The 20,628-nt window shown below is 36.2% G+C and overlaps 1 protein-coding gene across 1 annotated transcript; it reads right to left on the bottom strand.

Annotated features, from left to right (window-relative positions):
* Nucleotides 1-4,597: 4,597 nt before the first annotated feature.
* Nucleotides 4,598-19,790, bottom strand: LOC115924994 (adhesion G-protein coupled receptor G6-like). Its single transcript, XM_030988100.1, has 12 exons — nt 19,307-19,790; nt 15,991-16,146; nt 13,890-14,162; nt 13,067-13,173; nt 12,462-12,608; nt 11,937-12,119; nt 10,778-11,161; nt 10,191-10,331; nt 8,651-8,775; nt 7,671-7,954; nt 6,753-6,819; nt 4,598-5,108 (listed from the first exon to the last, which is right to left on the bottom strand). The coding sequence occupies exons 2-12, from the start codon at nt 16,070-16,072 to the stop codon at nt 4,598-4,600; spliced, it is 2,304 nt and encodes a 767-aa protein (XP_030843960.1). The 5' UTR covers nt 16,073-16,146; nt 19,307-19,790.
* Between the last annotated feature and the right edge of the window lie 838 nt (nt 19,791-20,628).

The raw sequence follows: 20,628 nt of genomic DNA, 5'->3' as shown, positions 1-20,628 counted from the left end.
TTGTTCTGTAAAGATTTACACATTAAGGATAAAGAAATAAAGGTTTTCCCAAACCAAAAACCATGGGTCAGGAAGAATTTGAAGGATTTGTTTGTGCAAAGAAACAGAGCTTTCTCACACCAGAATGATGATGAACTCAGGGACATTAATCTTAGCATTCAGAAAGAAATTGTTGATGCGAAAGGAAAATATAGAGAACAATTAGAGAGTAAATTCAGATCTAATAATCCACGTGAAGGTTGGAAGTGTATGCAAACGATGACAGGTTATAAAAAGAAGCAGAAATCTCCACCAGTGTCAGAATCTAGCTCTGTTTATGATACAGCCAATGAATTTAATACGTTTTATGCAAGATTTGATGACAAATGTTTTGATGCCGAAAGTAATAGGATTGTAAATACTTTGAAACAGTTCAATGATACACCCACTGTATGTCAGTACAATGATGTTGTCAGGTACTTCAAAAAGACTAATCCAAGAAAATCTATGGGACCGGACAGTATCTGTGGGAAAGTACTCAAAACATGTGCCTGGCAATTAGCCACCCCTTTTGTCACTCTTTTCCAAGAATCTCTGAACCAAAACCATGTCCCATTGTGCTGGAAATCATCGACAATAATACCAGCAGCCAAAACACCCCAAGCATCTGAACCCAATGACTATCGGCCAATATCCCTCACCTCATTGGTGATGAAATGTTTTGAACGCATTATTCTTCAGAAGCACATTCTCCCACAGATACTGCCTGAAATAGATCCTCTACAATTTGCCTACCAACCACGCAAATCTGTTAATGATGCTGTGTTATTGTTAATTCACTTGGTTGCACAGCATATTGACACATTGGGTCGTTATGTTCGTACAACATTCGTCGATTTTTCATCGGCTTTCAACACAATACAGCCCCATCTCTTGATGAATAAGCTTACCGCTATGAATGTAAAACCCTCTCTAATACTCTGGTTTCATGATTTTCTAACAGGCAGAATTCAAAGGGTAAAATTGCATAATGTTCTGTCTGATTACGTTACTACGAGTACAGGTTCCCCCCAGGGTTGTGTGCTGTCAGCACCATTATTTATCATGTATACAAACGATTGTATCTCGTCAAATGATAATGTCTCAGTTGTCAAATATGCTGATGACACAGCTATCATTGGCATGATCCAAGGCAACGATGAACGCCAATATCGGGAGGAGCTATTCTTGTTTGAGAATTGGTGTGAAGAAAATTTCTTGGTACTAAACATAGCTAAAACGAAAGAGATGACTTTCGATTTTCGTACAAACAAAGGTCAAGCAAATCCAATCATGCTTAAAGGAGAGGATATACAGAGTGTCAAGAGTTTTAAGTACCTTGGTACAATAATTGATAACGAACTCTCATGGAAAGACCAATGCCAATCTCTGTATGCAAAGGCTCAACAACGAATGTACTTCCTACGAAAACTGAATTCGTTCCATGTAGACAGAACCATTCTGATGTTATTCTACAAGTCAGTAATAGAAAGTGTAATGCTTTTTAGTTGTGCGGTTTGGTACGGTGGGTGCAGAAAGGATAACCTTAAGAAACTGCAGAGAATATCCAATCATGCTAGCAAGATGACTGGCGAAGTAACAGATCTGAAACAGGAATGCGTGTGTACAATACTGAAACAGGTATCCCAGATTTTGGAAAATGCTAACCACCCCCTTCATCACTGCTATACCCTAATGCGATCGGGGAAGCGGTACAGATCAATGAAGGCTCGAACCTCACGATTCCTTAATTCCTTTGTCCCGCTTTCCATTCGTAAATACAATGAACAACTCCAGTCAATTTGAATAAGCCTGTATCTTGCCACTTCGCTAGTCATCAATTTGCATTGTACCCTTTCCTTTCCTTTCCTTTCCTTTTCAACCGAATGTACCAGTATCACGAGCAAATAAATAATTAATACCCTATGATGCCATATGTTATTCCAAGTTGTAGTTATATACCGTTTAATTTATGAAGGAAAGAAAGAAGAAAGGATTCAGCTATAAAACCGTGACAAAGAATGATACATGCAATAAATACTGTTGATGATGATGATAATAATAATAATAATAATAATAATAGTAACAATAATAATTATGATAACGATAATAATGATGATGATAATAATGATAACAATAATAATAATAAAATATAACAACAATACTACTTCCAAATTCTACGCAATCGTACATTTTCAATAGTGTTGGAAGTCCTTTTATTTATCTATTTTACTTTTCTTATATAATTCCACTTTGTAAAAACGACTTAATGTTTTCATATGAATTTGTCATTGTACATGTTTCCATATGAATTTGTCATTGTACATGTTTCCATATGAATTTGTCATTGTACATGTTTCCATATGAATTTGTAATTTGTCATTGTACATTTGCTACTGTATATTATCTATTCGCGTATATTATTTTCTATTGTATATTGTTCATGTGCCTATGTAACGCCAACAAATGAATTTCCAAATGGACCAATAAAATTAATCTGAATCTGAATCTGAATCTGAATGAATCTGAATAAGGGTTATAAAAACAGTAAAAGAGAGATAGAGAGAGAGTGTGTGTGTGTGTATGTGTGTGCGCGTGTGTGTGTGCGTGTAATTGTGAGTGTATAGTAGAGAAAGAGAAAGAGAGAGAATGACAGTTAAGGGTTATAAAAACAGTAAAAGAGAGATAGAGAGAGAGTGTGTGTGTGTGTGTGTATGTGTGTGCGCGTGTGTGTGTGCGTGTAATTGTGAGTGTATAGTAGAGAAAGAGAAAGAGAGAGAATGACAGTTAAGGGTTATAAAAACAGTAAAAGAGAGATAGAGAGAGAGAGAGAGAGAGTGTGTGTGTGTGTGTGGGCGACATCATTACCATAAACATATTGACTCAAGACAATCCGTCGTAATGTTGCAAGGTCATTCATTTTAGTAAACACAAAAACATCACAGTATTGTTACCATGTTGGTTTATTAGCTTCATACCAACAGTCAAGCCAAAACGGAAGAAGGAAGAAAATCAAAGCGTTCTCTGTTTAATCATTGTTGACGGCTGTACGTCAAATCGGTGCTCCTGTGAAGATTTCCCTGCAATCAATTTCCTACCGAAATCGAATTCATAACGCAAATTCTGGAGGACTGTATCATAACCGCAACCATATTAGTTACTCAATGAAGACAATCATTTCGGATCACCAAAGCAATGTAAAACATGCACAATTTGACAATAAGGACTATTCTTATTTGTTTGTTTTACCTGACTACTTAGAAAGCATATGTAGTAGTTTGAAGTTTGAATTTTATTTATTCCACATTTACATCGAAAAGCAATTCAATTTTTTTTACAAGCTTATATTAAGTCAGAATAGATTAAACACACAAAACAAGTTAAAGATTTCAAATCAAGTATAATGTACGGAAAATAAGTATATACGAAGTTTCGAAATATATAGATTTGACAGGCAAGGTAAAACAATGTAACATGTGAGGAGCCTAAATAAAAAGCATAGCTTGTATGTGAAAAAGGTATTATAGGAGACGAAAACGGAGTAGTGTAGTATGAGATTGTAATGACATACACGAAGAGTGAATGTGAGAAGGAAAGAAAAATAGAATAAAGAGAATAGGAAATAATGAAGGAAGAAGAAAAAGAAAACAAAAAATAAGTGGAAGAAGAAGAGGCAGAAGAAGAAGAAGAAGAAGAAGAGAAAGCAAATTGATGAAATCAATGGCATTGTAAAAAGAAAAGAAAAGACAGCTTTAAGTAATCTCCGAAAGCCCTGGTAATGAGGATTAATGCCTTACAAAAGGGCACTGGCGCATCGACTTGGTTTCAAACCCGGGACTTCCCGGTTAAGAGACCAATGCTCTACCACGGAGCCATATAGCCCTTCCGTATTCTCTTTTGCAGAAGAAACGATAATTCGATCAAGGATGGAAGGGGAAAGGGAATACCTGGTAGAAAATATGGACCACATTGGTAGCAGCATCATGAATATTGTTTCCCAATGGGTTATAGTTTTACCTCCCATAATTTAATATATAAATCTTACATTCTCAAATTACTATTTATGTTTCATTCATAATATTTGTTAAATTAATTGGTGAAATTCTCAATTGAATCTGTATAATAAAATGATGCTTTCGTTTTGCACGTGAAACATAAAACTATCTGTTCTGTTTGCAGCATACGTATAGGTTACCTTCATTCCAATTATACCATGCGAAAAAATCATAATGTATATCATGAACATGTTTAAAAAATGCATCTTCTTCACTCACTCGTTAAAAGGGGAATAATCCTATTACACAAAAACCCTCCAGTTAGAAGTCCACCGCCAACAGTTCGAATAATACTAATCAACGAAAATTCAGTCAACTACAAAAAGATCTGTAATAGAAGAAATAAGTGATGTATTAATAGAGCGGTCGGAATAAACTGCTAAAAATTCATCGAAAACATACTTGCATGTTTGAATTTTTTACAACCCTTTGGTCCAATCCACAATCTATCAGTTCTACATGGTATCTGCACCACTCTGTACCACCATTATCATACGAAGCTCTAGAAAGTCTATCCGGCGGAGCTAGCCTCCTGTCTCTGGGCGGATTTCCGCTGGAGTCCGAGTTGGGAAAGGGCCGTCCTTCAGGTCTGATGAGCTGTTCTTGAGCGTTGAGCTGGGTTGTCCAGAACCGGAACTGACCGCAGAGGGCGTCGTGAAATATTTAGGTAAGCAGCATTTGAACTGGGAAAGCCATGCCATGCGCACCTGAGGCTGTCTAACGCAATACAGCATGAAGATGAAAAACCCCTGAAGAGAGTTCAGTACAGTGAAGATTCCTTGCACAACCGCACTGGCTGGTTGTATGATGCTCAGGTAACCAAGAGACCACGTGAGACCCATTAGAGTCAAGATGCAAACTGCGTTCTGGAAACGTCGAATCCGCTGGCGCTTCTCCGTCTTGTCCAGGTGTTGTCCTTTCATAGTTTTGTTTAGTCGCATGAGGACCCGAACATAGATGACAAAGTTGAAGATCATGACGACACCAATAGGTATCAGGAGCCCACTGATCACAGGCCAAAATGCAAGGAAGCAACTATAACACAAAATTGAAATGTAATAAAACATCATCTTAACAGATTTATATTTCTGAATTGAGTGTATAACACGATCACCAAGACTTGAGATAAATGTGGGTCACCTTTAGAAATGTGCGACATTACACTGACATATCACATAATGTAAATAATAATATTAAAACAAATAATAAGGACAACAATGTTACAATAAGAAAGCCCCTTTTCATTAAATACTGAGCGCATATACAAGAAATACTTACAAAGAAACATAAACAGGGAACATTATCATACAAAGCTTTACAAACGGAGAGGAACATTACAACAAATTATAAAAAGATGTGTTTTCAGACACCTCTTGAAAGCAGTGAGAGTGTGGCAACTATTTAGTGGAGGGAGTAAGGAGTTTCGGCCCTAAATTACATAGGCGGTACGCGCATATTTTTTTTTTACACAACAGTACTGTTTAGCCACTTCAGTCAAAGATACTGTGCAAACGACTAGAGACAGAGTCTAACATTACCCTCGGCAGTTTCGTTGGATTTAGCTGTACCAAAAACACCTCACTGGCTGTACATGAGTACGTACTCGTTATTTGTTTCGGGTTAAATCTATCCTCTCTTCTCTTTCATGATGTATTTCTGTGTTATCCTTCAATCTTTCCTCTTCTCTTTTGTCATGTATTTCTTTTTTTCTCTTCAATCTATTTTCTCCTTCGTTATATATTTCTTTGTTTTTTCTTCAATCTGTCCTCCAGTTCTCCTTCGTTATGTATTTCTTTTGTTCTCATTTATTCTAACCTTTCTTTTTTGTTTTATGTATTTCTTTGTTTCTCCTTCAATCTATCCTTTTCTCCTTCGTCATCTATTTCTTTGTTTTCATCTGATAGATTCCCTTTCTCCTTCTTTATGTATTTCCGGATGTACTTCTCTGGTTTTCCTTAATCTAGATCTATGATCCTCTTAGCTCTTCAATATTATCTATTTCTATGTCCTTCCTTTGACTTATCCTCTTCTCTTTTCTTATGTATTTCCTTGTTTTTCCTTCTCTATATCCTCTCCGCTATCCTTGTTTTCCCCTATAGCTATTATCTTCCCTTCACTAGGTGTACGTGCTTGTACATATATAGTGCACTGACGACTTAGACTCTTTCACCAGAGCACTTCTTGGAATGTTTTCGCGAAAATGGCTAAACAGTTGTGTAAAAAAAAATATGCGCAGGCGGTACAACAGGCTCATGAAATGGCCCTTTACTTGACTTTCAAGTTCTTTGTGATCGTGTGAAGTCATGATGCCAATATAATGGGATGTTATCTCTTACAGAGTGTCAAAGAACACGAAATTCAGTCAGTCACAACCAGGTGATATTAGATTATAAAACACAACAGTAACAACAGTACAAATCAAAAAACAAATACGTGTTCAGAATGTTAGAGGATTTTTGATAAGAAATCGATAATTTCACCATCCAGTATTTTACGCATGCATATAATTAACATTCACCTACATGAATATGTATATGGTTAACAACATATCGCATTTGAGATATAAAACACCATTGCCTTTCTAATGCAGAAGTAATTCCCCCCGCACTACCTTCGACGACTGAAGAATTTCAATATCCCGATGTGTTAAAAAAAGATATTCTGCATGAAGAAACTTACAAATCTGTCTGTGCGTAGTGTTGTCTTGAAGCACCCGCAGTAATCCCGACTATTAACAAAGGGCAACCTACAAAAAGAACAAACAATTTGAGAGTGGTCAAGTTTTTATTCGTCCTTTTCTTCCTATCCCTTTCTTTTCCCTCTTATTTCTTCTTTCTTCTTTATTTTTGTCTTTCTAATTCCTTTATGATTTTCGTTCTTTCTTTCTATATTTCTTTCCTTTACGTCTCTCAGCAAGTGACCTACATATATAATCAACATTTGCTCATCCTTTCAAGCCTCGTCATTGATTCTTGTTATCTGTTATGTTTTTAAGCTTGAACAATTTCATGGAATTAGTTTATAAGGTGTAAAAATGAGGTTACGTGTTTATGCTACTTGATTGTATGATTTTTTTTCTTGTTTTAATGGATTTTCAGGGCCCTATGAAAGACCAACTTTTGTTGAATGGGATACCCTGAAGAAATATAAATGAATGAAATATCTAAAATGAGATGAAATAAGCGAACGGGTTCAGGAATTTCTCCAGAATAGTTCTACTACATATAAGGGGCTTCAAACAAGCACTTCTTTAAATTGTATTCCCTTGCCAACAATCATGATAAGTGTGAAAAATAAATTTCCTACATTAACTTTTCAGGCGAGGAGAGGTGGTAGGTGGAGTCATGTTATAATAATCCGTTTTATCGGCGCCCCAACGGACAAACACATGATCTTCGTAAAATCTAGTAAACCCAAATACTCGGAAAACAGTGAACAACGCACAATGAATATTCTGCCCTCTCGTTCAAAGTCTGTGGATACATTTATTTCATATGTTTGCATATGGAACGAGGGAGGGGAGGGGGAAAGCCTACGTTCCATCCCCTCCTTCTAGTGACGCCCTTGTATTAATTCAAGGAGCAGATGAAATCTTACCCCATGCGATCAACGAAGCTTTCTTCATAGACCGTGGCAAATAGTAATGGTGGACCAGTACGAGGAGATTATGCATGTTGTAGCCCTCAACGGCCATCCAGAAAATAGCTGCCAGGATGAAATATTGGAGGAATGCAGCCAGGATCGAGCAAGGGAGAGGGGAGAGCTCAGTCACATCCCGTTTAGTGTCCACTGATATCATGACTATAAATACCACATAGAGTCCTAGTAAGGCACAGCAGAGGGATAGGAGAATCTGGTTGGGTTTCCGGTCTCGAAGCTTTCTGAGAGATGAAAAAGAAAACCAGAAGATACTCTGTGAATGCTGCATTATCATAATAGAATAACTAAAATTCATGAACAAATTTACAATTTCTTTAAATCCTCTAAAATGACCTTCAATTGAACATGTGGAAGTCTCAAGTTGACTTGGAATAACTTCTTTGCAGGGGAGAAATATTTGATTTGTTTCAGTTATGGTTCCGGTTAGGGTTAGGATAATCACATTTCTGTTCTCATTACGTTTAATACCATTGACAGCCTTTTTTTTCGAAACAGTGTACATTGGAGGCGAACAATAATATCGTCATCGTATTAACATGTGGAGGTTGTTATTTTACCCGACTGCTAAGAAAGCATAAATGCTTGTACGTAAGCAACCAGACGGCCGACGGCTTTATGTCATCTCCGAGGGACCTGGTAATGAGGATTAATGCCTTACCAAAGGGCACTAGCGCATCGCCTTGGTTTCGAACCTGGGTCACCGGATTACAAGACCACTCCTCTACCTACTGAGCTATCGCGTCTCCTCAATTTAGACATGTATTTCTTTTTATCAAATGTTGATGTCTAAATTAAATGAAACAAATACGATTGTATGAGATTACGCGGGTTCAAATTCTTCTCCATGTGCTGAACAAAAATGGTTTCTTATTATTTATAAAGACAATAATAATTTGGCACTGGATATTCGTACTCACTTGTTTGTGGCAAATGTAAAGATTGTCATAACAAGGCCCAATATTGAAATCAGGCAACCAACATAGCTAACGATCTCGAGGATGAAATCTGCTTCACCTGATAATTGTTCTCCTCCATAGATATCCTATAACGGAAAAAAAAATGAAGGCTTGAAATTAACTGAGAAAACATGACGTTATTATCTATTCTGAAACACAAAAAAGAGCCTCTATTTTGGGATTCGAATTTCAAATCTCACGTTGAACTTATAGGCGTAATAAAGAAAAATGATAAAACAATAATTGGGTCTTATTTACTCCGAGTAGCTTCATTAGTATTGCACGCTGATTCTTTATACGATGGAGTGAGGAATTAAACATAGGAAAAGCAGTATTTTAACTAGATCAAAGAAATAGAATCAAATACATAATTTTATTCTATGGAAAAAGAACATTGTATGTTTAATAAATATTATTATCATCCCAGTGTTTCCCGGTATTCAAAAGAAATCCCTGGGCACCTTGTACAATGATGGAAGCACAGGAAAGGATCGAATCTTGGAGACGACCTCTCGTATGTGAGTCAATAGTCTAGAATCTGGACGATTTAATAGTTTTAATATTAAATCTCCACCACCTTGATCTCCGCCTACTTTCTGCAATCCGAAGACGACGTGATCTCTGAAAAGCCTAGCGGAAAAAAATCCGAGGCTGGGCGTCCGAGATCGTTGAGTACGCCATCTTCAGCGGCTTGCAGGAAATGTGGGCGACACAAATATGAAATAAGAACCGGCCCGATTATTGACTAGCGAGTCAAGGGCCTTTACTAATAGATCACAGTGCTCCCAGACTAATGAAAGATTGGAACAAAATGCTGATGAACATATTATACGAATTTGGACCCCTAGAAAGAATAGAGCCATCAAATGAATGGCTCTTAATAGAGCCAAAAACAATCAAATACAAATAATGTACATTATTAAAATACAAAGAATACATACCTAAACAAAAGCAAATAAGTGAGAAAGGGGGAGATAAGATGATAAACCAGTACTTGGAGGGAGGGGATACAAATGTAAAGTTTCTTGTGGGGGTAAATCCCCAAACGAATCATATCTTACTGTAAAGATAGTGAATCAAAATGGGAGCGGTCATTCCAATGACCATTGCTGAGCTACCATGAGAGTTGCATTTTTCAACAATGATTTTTTTTTTTTATAAAATAAATTTGTTTTGAAGCTTTAGAGTGATACAGAGTTTAAAATGTTATTGTTATCGGTTAATCAATTACAGAAGACTTGGCCTCTGTATTTTACTCTGACTTGTTTGTCTGTCGGTAGTTTTAAAGAATATAGAGTATAGTTTATGTAAGCTTCTGGGGTTGTATTTATGGATGTAATCATTTGCTAAACACTAGTCACTATACCTTTGAGGCAAAGACCTGTTAACATGTTTTAGCATAAACTCTTGACTGGCAGACTTAGCCTGTTCAATTCAGTAAAAAGATTAAGAATGAATCAGTTTACATGAAGATATTTCGGACGAAGAGTTTAACACGTACCAAGAGAATTCCGAAGTTAGTCAGATGATTACACTCGCATTCGATCCTGTCACTGGTGTCATTACTCGTCTTGTTACATCCACGTTGAGACCAGGCTTTGTCGTCAAAGTCCCAGAATACACACTGAGCATTGGTCCCATTCTGAAAATAAAGATAAAGTAGAAATTAAACGAATTAATTTATTTTTTTCTCTAAAATGAAGTAAAATATAGTTCATTGTTATTGTCAATTGTTTTTTTTTTTTGATGGATCTATGAAGTTCTTTGTTGCATTTGCAAAATATTGTTTATGCCAATCACCCTATGATATCACAGTCCAAGGTTTACACCAGATTCTCTTGATTTGTCTTACATATCCTCTTCATCTCTATTTCATTACCTCCTTCTCTCTCTCTCTCTTTCTCTCTCTCTTTACCATAGGTATTTACTATCATGAACCTATTAATTCCTCAATCCATTTCTGCCAACTTTAAGTTTTCTCTGCTTATCATTTCGTGTCATTTTACAACGTAAATATATCCATTGAGTGACGCGATACAATTCTGTATTCGCTATAAGTTCAATAAATTAATTGTCATATCTTCTTACTGGATTTAGAGGAGTGAACGATATCCTGACTGGTTCGCTCAAATCCTCCACCTTTTCGTTATTGAAAGACGCCGATATGATCCTAGAATTCAAGGGTCCATTGTTCTCTTCTACATCTTGGTTGAACTGCGCAATCCCCGTATCCTGGAACATAGATGGCACGCGATACGTCGTGATGACGAGACGCCCTCTGCGTCCAGAGAACCTGTCCGCTAAACCCGATGGAATAAAGAGTGTAGCCTGTGCCTGGGTGGCTTCTGGCTCTTGCGTTAGGTCACCTCTTTCCACCTTGAAGTCTTCGTCAGAGATGCTCTCACCGTCATCAGTTACAGCCATGAAGACAGTATAACCTTGGCTGATGTCCTCGGGGGTCACATCAAGTACCTGAAACGGAAAGACCGAATGAGAGTGTTTTTAAAATATATAGCCAGTTCAGGTATGAACAGATAATTATCGACAGCTGGTCACAGAAACAGTCCCTGCAAGGGAGGACCCAAACATGCCATTAAAATTGGTTCGCTACTGTTCAGATGAAGTTATGTACGGCTAATCTGTAGAATATAAAATTAATCAAATATTTTTCTAACTTACATCACATAAGAAATTTGTGGCACACAAATTATGGAAATATGAAAGTGTGCAATTATATCGGATAAAAGTGATATTGCATGACAGATCTAGAAGCTAGCCTGACTTTACAAGAATCATTCCATAATCAAAGAAGTTGTGTCAGCGTATTACTTCAAGAAATTTGCATTGGATCTAGTTATTGTTCCATTCGTGTTACTGGTAGTGAGGGGAAAGGATACAAAGACAAGAGAACAAAGTACGTTTTGCGTCACGATCCAACTCGATATGTCACTTTTCTTCAGTACCCATTTGCACTACGGTCAAGGATCAAGTTTCGTTTTGTTTTGTTTGTCAATTACTGAACGTGATTTTGAGATTATTTAAATTGGTTGAGATTCACAAAACTCTTATCAGGCATGGCGCACAGGAAGGTTTATTGAGCTGATAATCATTTTGTACAAACACCTAATCCCTCATTTGAGTGGTATGACAGCCGAAGTAGAATGTCACATATATTGGACATTTTCAAAACACCCATGTCATGTGTACTTCTCTTAAACAATTGAAAAGTACAGACTGTCTGCCCTACCTCAGCAGCAACATTGGTTTCCACAAACCGACTACTTCCATTTCCCACTTCTATGACAGCAAGCTGTGCTTCGAGAGCCAAGACTACACGGCTGGGCGAGCTATTCTCTTCCTCGGCCATACCAAGCTGTTCGTCAGGTAAGGCTGCGATGTTATTTACAATTCCTACCATAGATTTCGCCACCTATTGTTCAAGAAAATGAAATATAGTATGAGTACAAGTAAAAAGTTTTGATTGCATCGTGACAGAATAATGCTGAGATCTTCCTTTGTAATTGACTTATGTAAGTATCACATTGAAAACCCTAGTAATCACTAGACAGCACTTGAATCGAGACTATTATCATGTAAGAAATGTACTAAACATTATGAGACAATGAAAAGGGGACCGTAAACTTGTTTATTAGCACTTCTACATATGAAATACCGGCTAGAGTAGTTTAAGCATTCAGCTGATAGAAACAGGTATGTTTCTTTAACCATGATTGAATAAATAGATCCAAATGAATTCGAAACAAATACCCACCTTTGTTTCTGTAGAATTTATTTCATTTATATCCTCAAGAAGTTCTGCAACTACATTGAGCCCCTCTAGAGAGATGTTCTGGCCCATGCTTGTGACGTTTTCCAACTCTTCAGCGACATTTGCTGCGTTATCTAAAGTGATTTCTACCTGCGAAATCAAATGCAGATGTTATCAAATAGAGAGAGAGACAGACAGACAGAGAAGAAGAGAGACAAAGAGAGAGCAGCAGAGATAGAGAGAGAGAGAGAGAGAGAGGAAGAGAGACACAGAGGAATGAGAGATAAAGGGAAAGACAGCGAGAGAGAAATCGAGAGAGAGAGAGAGAGAAAGAGAGAGAGAGAGAAAAGGCTAGCCAAATATGACTAACTTGTATGATAAAAATGCGATTTTTTTTTTTTTTAAACCATAGACCTTGGGTTTTCCTCACGAACTAAATAAAAAGTTGTTTATTAAATTTCAATTTAATTTCAGTTTCATTTATAATTAAATTCCCTTGTCAGTCCAATTCCATTACTTTTTCAATTTGATCCCACTTCCAATTTCATGTTTATTTGCTAACAGCGTCGTTTCAAAATGATGGTCCTGAAATTCAAGAATATACTGACGTTTCTTAAGATCTCAAGAATCTCTTCAGCAGTTAGGTTCTTTCCGCAGCTCATCTTACAAGCATTGGTATAACAGCCTTCACATGGACCAACTGTAGCCTGACCTCCTGCAAAAAAAGAAAGAAAATGTATATAATATTGATACATATTTTTGTCCCGGCTATTCATAGAGGTTTCGTATTCGAGTGTTCTGACGTTATCGTGTTCATTTTTTTACGTATTAGCCCATGAAAATATGCTACTACTACTTTAACAAAGTTATGAAGTCTTGGACTGTGCGTGGGGAAAGGCCTCCATCCCTACACACAATGCTCTACAAGATCTCCTTTTAAGTGGATTTCTCAATGTCCTTTGAAATTCGACTTAATTTATGATAATATTATGCCTTTGTATCTTGAATCTTAAATGCTTTGATTACTTTTAGACAATTGATAATGTACAATTACAAATTAATTTCATTTTCTATATTATAAAATTATTATCAAATGACGTTAACTTTGCAATTGCAAACGTCAATTGATATCAATTTTATGTGAGCATTCTTGTTATGGTTTGATTGAGTTATGGAAATACAATTATTTGAAATAGATAATATCTTGTTCATGGATTAGATAAAAGCACTACACGTGATGAAAAATATTTATAATAGACACCAGCTAGAGGACAGAAAATATGAAAAATATGAAAAATATCAATAATTTGAAGAAAATTAATAGCTAATTAGATTTTTTTTAAATATATAAATAACTAATGTATTAATTAATTATTCTAAACTGTAAAAAAGAAAGAAAAACAATTCAAATTGGACGAATTTCTGACAAACCTTCGCACGTGTAGGCTACCTCAAGGTACTTATATGTTCCAATGCACGGATCACCAGCAAGGTCATTCGTTGCAGTAATGCTGCATTGTGATCGGCCGTTACATTTTGAACCGATAACAGCCACTACGTCTGATGCACAAGACGTGTCTGATACTTGTGGGTTAGGACAGGTTGTGGTGTCACTTCGTCCGTAGACAGCGGTAGCAATGTTGATCAGGCCCTCTTCGCAATTGATTTCACCCGTCGTCCTCTCACAGATAATTATCTTAGTTTCTGAAGAAGAAAAGAGAAGACCACTGGCTTAAAGTAGCATGAACAGTATGATCCTCGCCCTTAGTTCACAGTTGTGTTTACATTCAGACCCTTCGGAAATACGAAGGCGAGGGACGAATAACGTGGAATATCATAACCATTATTCTAAGTCATGATATGCATACACTAGTTGCAAATATTTAAATATCTAGACATAGAATTCGTCATGGAGACAAATTAGGTGATTTTGTTTTGCTCCCGAAATTTTTAAAATCGAGCCGGCCGAAATATCGCTCAGGGGGGAGGGGGGGGGGGGGGGGTAGTGAGCACATTTTTTTTTTAGCCCTTGAAAATTTAAAAATTTGCATCCCCCACCCCTTGAGCTTAAAATTACGTGTTTTTACATGTTTGTTTTTCCCAGGGGGGGGGGGGGGGCCTGGGGCAAAGTGGATTGTTAATATTTTTTTAAGTTCATATCATTTAATAAAACTGATTATTTGAGAAACATTGTAAGTGTCATTTGTTAGTGGTAGTCCTAAGGTAAAAATGTAAACCAAATGTTTTGCTTTACTTTATTTTGTAATCCTGTTCTGGTTGTTCTAATTTTTGGGGTCCACTTTGCCCCGGGTTCCCCTACGGCCCTGTTACCATTAAATTTATGACAGGAGTAGGCGGTCTTAGGAGTATCGGGTCGTACATACATGTAGCAACAAGAAAAGCAATGTTAGTGGTCGAGAATCGAGAGGAGAAACTGTGCAGATGAGAATTGTAAGAGAGATAAAGTATTGATGGAGAATAAAATAAGAACCATGAAAATTCACCAAATCTGACCATGATGAGGCTACAAGGTTAGACAGGCTCAGGATAATGACAGAGGAGGGGAATAGAAAAAAATATTGATAGTACTTTCATAATCAATATAGATACGATATGAAATTTACAAATGTCCTATTTTCCCCGATATGAGGCGAAGGGTAGCCTGAATACAAAATACAGTGATATTTAACTGTATTGTGATATAAAATTGTACATGTTCTCGGGTTTCAGCCCCCCCCCCCCCCCCACATTTAATATTTAATATCGGACCTCGTAGGCCTATGACTATTGTAGTGAATGTAATGTAAGGTGTTAGACTCTTTTGAAGCTTATCTGCCGTAGTTTATAGAAGAGATTAGACTGCCCTGCAAGGTCACTGGACAGGTGGTTATCTCATCAACTTAGCTCTCAGTTAACATAAGAAAAAGAGGATCATGGGGGACCACTGGTCAATGATTAGGCATTGTTTGTTATATAGAGAGCGCAAGTAGCTACAAGTAGTGCAGTGGGCCTTTAATTTCAAATAATTCGATGCTATTTTGTCCTTCCCATATTCCCATTTTGTTTTCTAATAGAAGGAAACAAACATCTTCTCATCTCAAACAATAATGAAGGGCAGACTTAGTCATGGACGTGTTGAATCAGGATTTGCAGTGTTCAGTTATTTCACTTTTCAAATTATTTTTCCTGCAATAGAGAGTTTAAACCACACATCTTGGAAGCATCAGAAATCGCTTCATGTATTTGTATTGTATTTATTAAACATCATTGATGTACATCAATATTCTGTTTATAGACATAGTTATAATCACTTTACAATGTAATGCAACAATCGATATATAAAACATAATATAAAACATTTACAACACCTTTCTAAATAAACAATAAGTCATGCAATACGAGATATGTAAATGAGAACTAAAACAAAAGCATAAGATTGTACACGACTACTTTGTTATAACATATAGTATCTAAAATTACCCCTCATTGCAATTATGTTTTCATGTATAGCAAACATGTTTCAGTAACTAACCTTGTCCACTAACACTGTACATTGTGACAGCGACAAGAAATAATGTCGAGATAAACATTTTCCCTCCACACAGTCCCGACATGATGTATCCTGATACAATTGTCAAAACTTTGGCGTCAGATGGCGGGCTTCGATAGATCAATGGTGTGCTAAATCCTGCAAAAAATCAAAGTAAAGTAAAAGTTGCTTTACAGAAAATCTTTATTTACATACAAACAGACATATATAATAAAAACTAAAGAATGGAGGATTCGGTGTTTAAATCCAACAGTTTTAGTATGTCGACTTACTTAGCGTCTAATAATCAAGCAACGTAGGCCTACTGTGCGTCGAAAATTCGTTACCAAATAAAACTTAAATTATCTTCTCTTCTCCATTTATTGGGTAATATACCAATTCGTGGACCAATTGTCAGAAATAGCCTATATATATATATATATATATACACTGTCGTTGATATAGTTGACAAATTTTGTTTTACCCCAATTTATGGAATTATTTTGACAATGATTTATTCCTGATAGATCTAGATAATAGTATACATTCTCAGATTTTATTGAATAATAATTTGCCAGTGTTTGTTTTGCGTGACTGCTAAAGCATGTGTATGCTAGTATGCTTATCAACTAGGGGACCTACGCCCTTAAGTCATAACTGACAGTAATGAGGATTAATGCCCCACAAAAGGGCACTAATATAGCACTTCGACAGGGTATTGATTCGGGGCCCACAGTTACGAGGCCGTTGCTTTGTCACTGGACCATGAGTGTACGAAGCGGGGGCTAGGGTAGGGGGCAGTTCCAACAAATAAAAAAACTAAGAAAATTCAATAATTTTTTCAATAATTCATTGAATTTTCCCCCGGTCCCCAACATAAAAGAATCCTCTGTAAGGCCATATATAATGGCTTAAGGCATGGGCAAATTATTATTTAATAAAATCTGAGAATTTATACTATTATCTAGATCTATTAGGAATAAATCATTGTCAAAATAATTCCATAAGTTGGGGTAAAACAAAAATATTCCAACTATATGAGCGACAGTGTATATATATATATATACATAATTATTTATATGTATATGTATGTGTGGGTGTGTCTTTCTCTCTTCCCCGTCTTTCTCTCTAAATCTCCCCCTCTCCGTTGTATATAATGTATACCTTTTAAATAGATCTCTGGGATTTTCGAAGACTCTGTTGATCCGGAGTTTATCTGAGGTGACCTCTGTTTCCGGATGAGTAACGAAATATCATGAGACTTCGAAATAACAGGAAATAACACCTACCGCGTATTCGGTCTAGGCTTACTTTGTGAAAATATGGGAAAAGTCCCCAAACATGATCTGGCAAACAAACTTTACCATCTTTACTGCAGGCCTACTTGTACTAAGCAGATGCTCTAATAGTTTGCAGACACAAATAAAGCCTTGTCAGTCGCTGTGCGTTACAGTGTCTGCGCAGTGAGACAAGGCTCAGGGCATACTACAAAGGCTCTACTGAGCTGGTTTGATGCAGCAAGAGACTGGCAGAGCTAGGGTCTTTTTAATGCTTTAGGATTTGTGGTAAAGTGTCAAATAGGAGTCTGTGGCTGGTTTCCTTGAGTGGATTCCTTGACCACGACGAAAGTAAGAAGGGCATTAATACTCCGTTTATTAAAAGTAGGCCCGCATATTAAGTCAAAATCCCTCCGGTTCAAGTTTTGTTTATAAAGACTATCAAACTTTTCAGACCATCACACTCAACTGCAAAGTTTTAATTTTAGTTTGAATTTGAGATTATCAACAACAACAATTAGAACATGTAAAAAATAATGTTTCAATCATGATAACATAATATATAACAATATATCACAAGATAAATAACATTAGACATGATTAAGATCAACATTGTTTGCCAAAGTATGTTTTTATACAAATGCAAGAAAATTACTGTGATTTTTATTTAGGCAGTTGTCCATGTTCTTTGCCCTATGTGCCATATCTGTGCTCTATTACCTGACAGTATTCAATTAAATAGTGAGGAAGATTGCCATTTAATAAGTCATAGATGAAGGTTGAGACAGATCGAAAATAAAGGTTGTAAACATTTACAATGTTTATCTTTTGGAATAGGGTTCCAAATGGTTACCTCTTAGGCTAAAGGTTATCGCTCTCATCGCCATAATTCCTGGCTAGACCATCATCCATTAGAATTCGTGTAGGCACCCTACCTTTCAGCTGGGGCAAGCCACGGACTTCCCAGTGTTTATTTTCCTTCCCGATTCTTCCTATTTCCTTTTCAATTTTGTCAAATGTTTTTTCCCGATTTTTCCCGATTTTTCCCGATTTTTCACTTTTTTTTTCATATCTCCTCTAATCTCTCTGATTTTTACAAACTTTGCTTGACATGGAAACTCCTCCCCCCCCCCTCTCCCCGCTCCCGTTTATGCCACTGTCATCATAAATAGCTAAGCGTTGCTGTGCCGGAAGTTTTGCAAAAGTGAAAGTCCGTTCATACAAGCATTGCGGTGCGGCATGACCGCAGTGCTGTACCGCAATAAAGTTTAAAATATCTTTTTAATTGAAATGCCATGACTTCGCGTTGAGTTGCGTCAAAAAATAATTTATATATCGGCAAGCATAAAACAATGTACCGCTCATAAACCGTCGCGTTTCGAGTAAAAATTCAGCTTAAGTCTAATGGACCGGTCAAATTACATATGTTTGGAAACTCGAAATTCAGTCCTTGTTTTCTCATGGTCAGGGATTTAGGACAGTCGGTAAAATGTGTACACTCTTTCTTTTCAACTATAGAGCAATAATAAAGCCAAAATGATAAAGATGTGGACAAAAGTATTCACCAAATCGCGTGAATTGAGTTTGAATTTTAAATTTTCTTGGGCTAGGGAGAATGTTTCCCAGACAATCGACATCAGATACATTATATACCTTAATAAAATGAAGGAAGTTGTTTGAACATTTTGTGAGGGGCAATACAAATATATAAAATAAAAGATGTATACAAATTTTAACACATCAAGATCTATGATAAGATTATTGTACTGTGTGACGCTATATTTCATTTATTATGCTTTGTTATTATTTTGATTGTCATCTACCGCCAAAGAGAACGACTTATTCTAATTTGTTATGTTATATAGACATTCAAAACTTATAATAAACCTTTGAACTTCATTATATATTATAAAAGTGCACCATTCAGAATCATTTATTTGTGTGTCCTATAAATTACAATAAAGAGGGAGGGGGATTCTGCGACAATCAAATCAACTCTACTGGCAAATAGGTTTGTGTATATAATTGTTTGTATAGCTTACCTGTATAGCCTCTGAGATGGAGAATCCTTTGTTGAAGCTTCGGAACTTCTAAAGACTTCAATACGACAGATTCGAGAAATCAAACAACGATCACTTCAAGTGAATTCCATAAAACGTGTACGTAAATACGTGTCATCATAAATCGGACATACCAATACCAAGTTTTCTTCTTTTGTTTCTTCCCAATTATAATAATTCCGATGTTTCGAAAGTTCATAAATGTCCGCAAGTGGTTATTTTTGTGTTCACATATGGTATATAATCCAGAAACGCATTTTATTTATGTTCGTTCAATTAATGTCAACGGAAATTATGACCCACATTCAACGTGATCTTATATACTACAACCAGCGCTACGGTCTCATACTTTCACTTTCACATGATGATCTTGCTGTTTCCTTAGCTATGGGAAGCAGGAAATTCCGCAGGAGATAACAAAATGAACAATTCAAACTGGATTTATTTGATGATAGGGATACCCGTAACGGAAATAAACTCAGATCCTTCAGAAAATAAAAAAATACAATCAAGCAAAACAAGTATTTATCCCATATATAAATTTCAGAAAAAATATCACCAAACAACGACTGAGCGCACACAACTGAATTACCCATAAAACGGGAAGATATAAAAGATCAGGAAAAACGCCCCCTTATACGATTCTATATAGACGGCAATATGAATCTAGTAGGAGATGAATTCCATATAATTATGAAATGTGATGAATATAAAGATTTACGGGTAGATTTTTTTTTTAATTAGCAATTTGGAAGAAAATTGTATTAACTTACATATCATGAGATTAGACAATAAAGATATGATAGATAGTATCTCTTCGTTCACGAAAAACATAATTGCAGTAGGTGAGGGGTAACATCAAAATTCTGTGTAACAACAAAATAAAAATAAAATAAAAAAGCCTTATTGAATTTGATAAAAGATAAGTGTACAACCCTATTATTTTTTCCGTATTTCTTTTATGTATTCGACCTAAGGGGGTCGCATTTATAGGTACTATTACGTCATAGTTGTAGGCGAAACGATTATCCATTGCATTCCATGTACCTCATTTACCTATTTTGTAAGCATGGGTTATAATTTATCAGAAAATTGCTATATTATGTTTTATATATCTAAATCTTCGGATGCATTATGGTACATTATATTATTTACGTTATGCATTATGTGACATGTTATTACAAGAATAAAAAGATTCGTTTCTACTGTATCTAATTTTCCTTCTGTTTTGCTACACTGCATTGTAAATTGATCTATCAACTTATGATATATATGTTAACAAACAGAATATGGATTAGTTACAT

This window comes from Strongylocentrotus purpuratus, unplaced genomic scaffold (genome assembly GCF_000002235.5).
Source record: "Strongylocentrotus purpuratus isolate Spur 01 unplaced genomic scaffold, Spur_5.0 spur5_scaffold_17, whole genome shotgun sequence".
Classification (NCBI taxonomy): Eukaryota; Metazoa; Echinodermata; class Echinoidea; order Camarodonta; family Strongylocentrotidae; genus Strongylocentrotus; species Strongylocentrotus purpuratus.
Note: the sequence above shows the minus strand (reverse complement) of the source record. Positions and strands in the feature narration are given on the sequence as shown.

What these genes read in the sequence shown, in the direction of transcription:
- LOC115924994 (XM_030988100.1), bottom strand. Translation starts at nt 16,072, where the DNA reads ATGTCGGGACTGTGTGGAGGGAAAATGTTTATCTCGACATTATTTCTT. An exon ending in AAACCAATGTTGCTGCTGAG is followed by an intron (nt 11,162 to 11,936) that starts GTAGGGCAGACA and finishes TTTCCGTTTCAG; the next exon opens with GTACTTGATGTGACCCCCGA. An exon ending in TTTACATTTGCCACAAACAA is followed by an intron (nt 7,955 to 8,650) that starts GTGAGTACGAAT and finishes TTCATCTCTCAG; the next exon opens with AAAGCTTCGAGACCGGAAAC.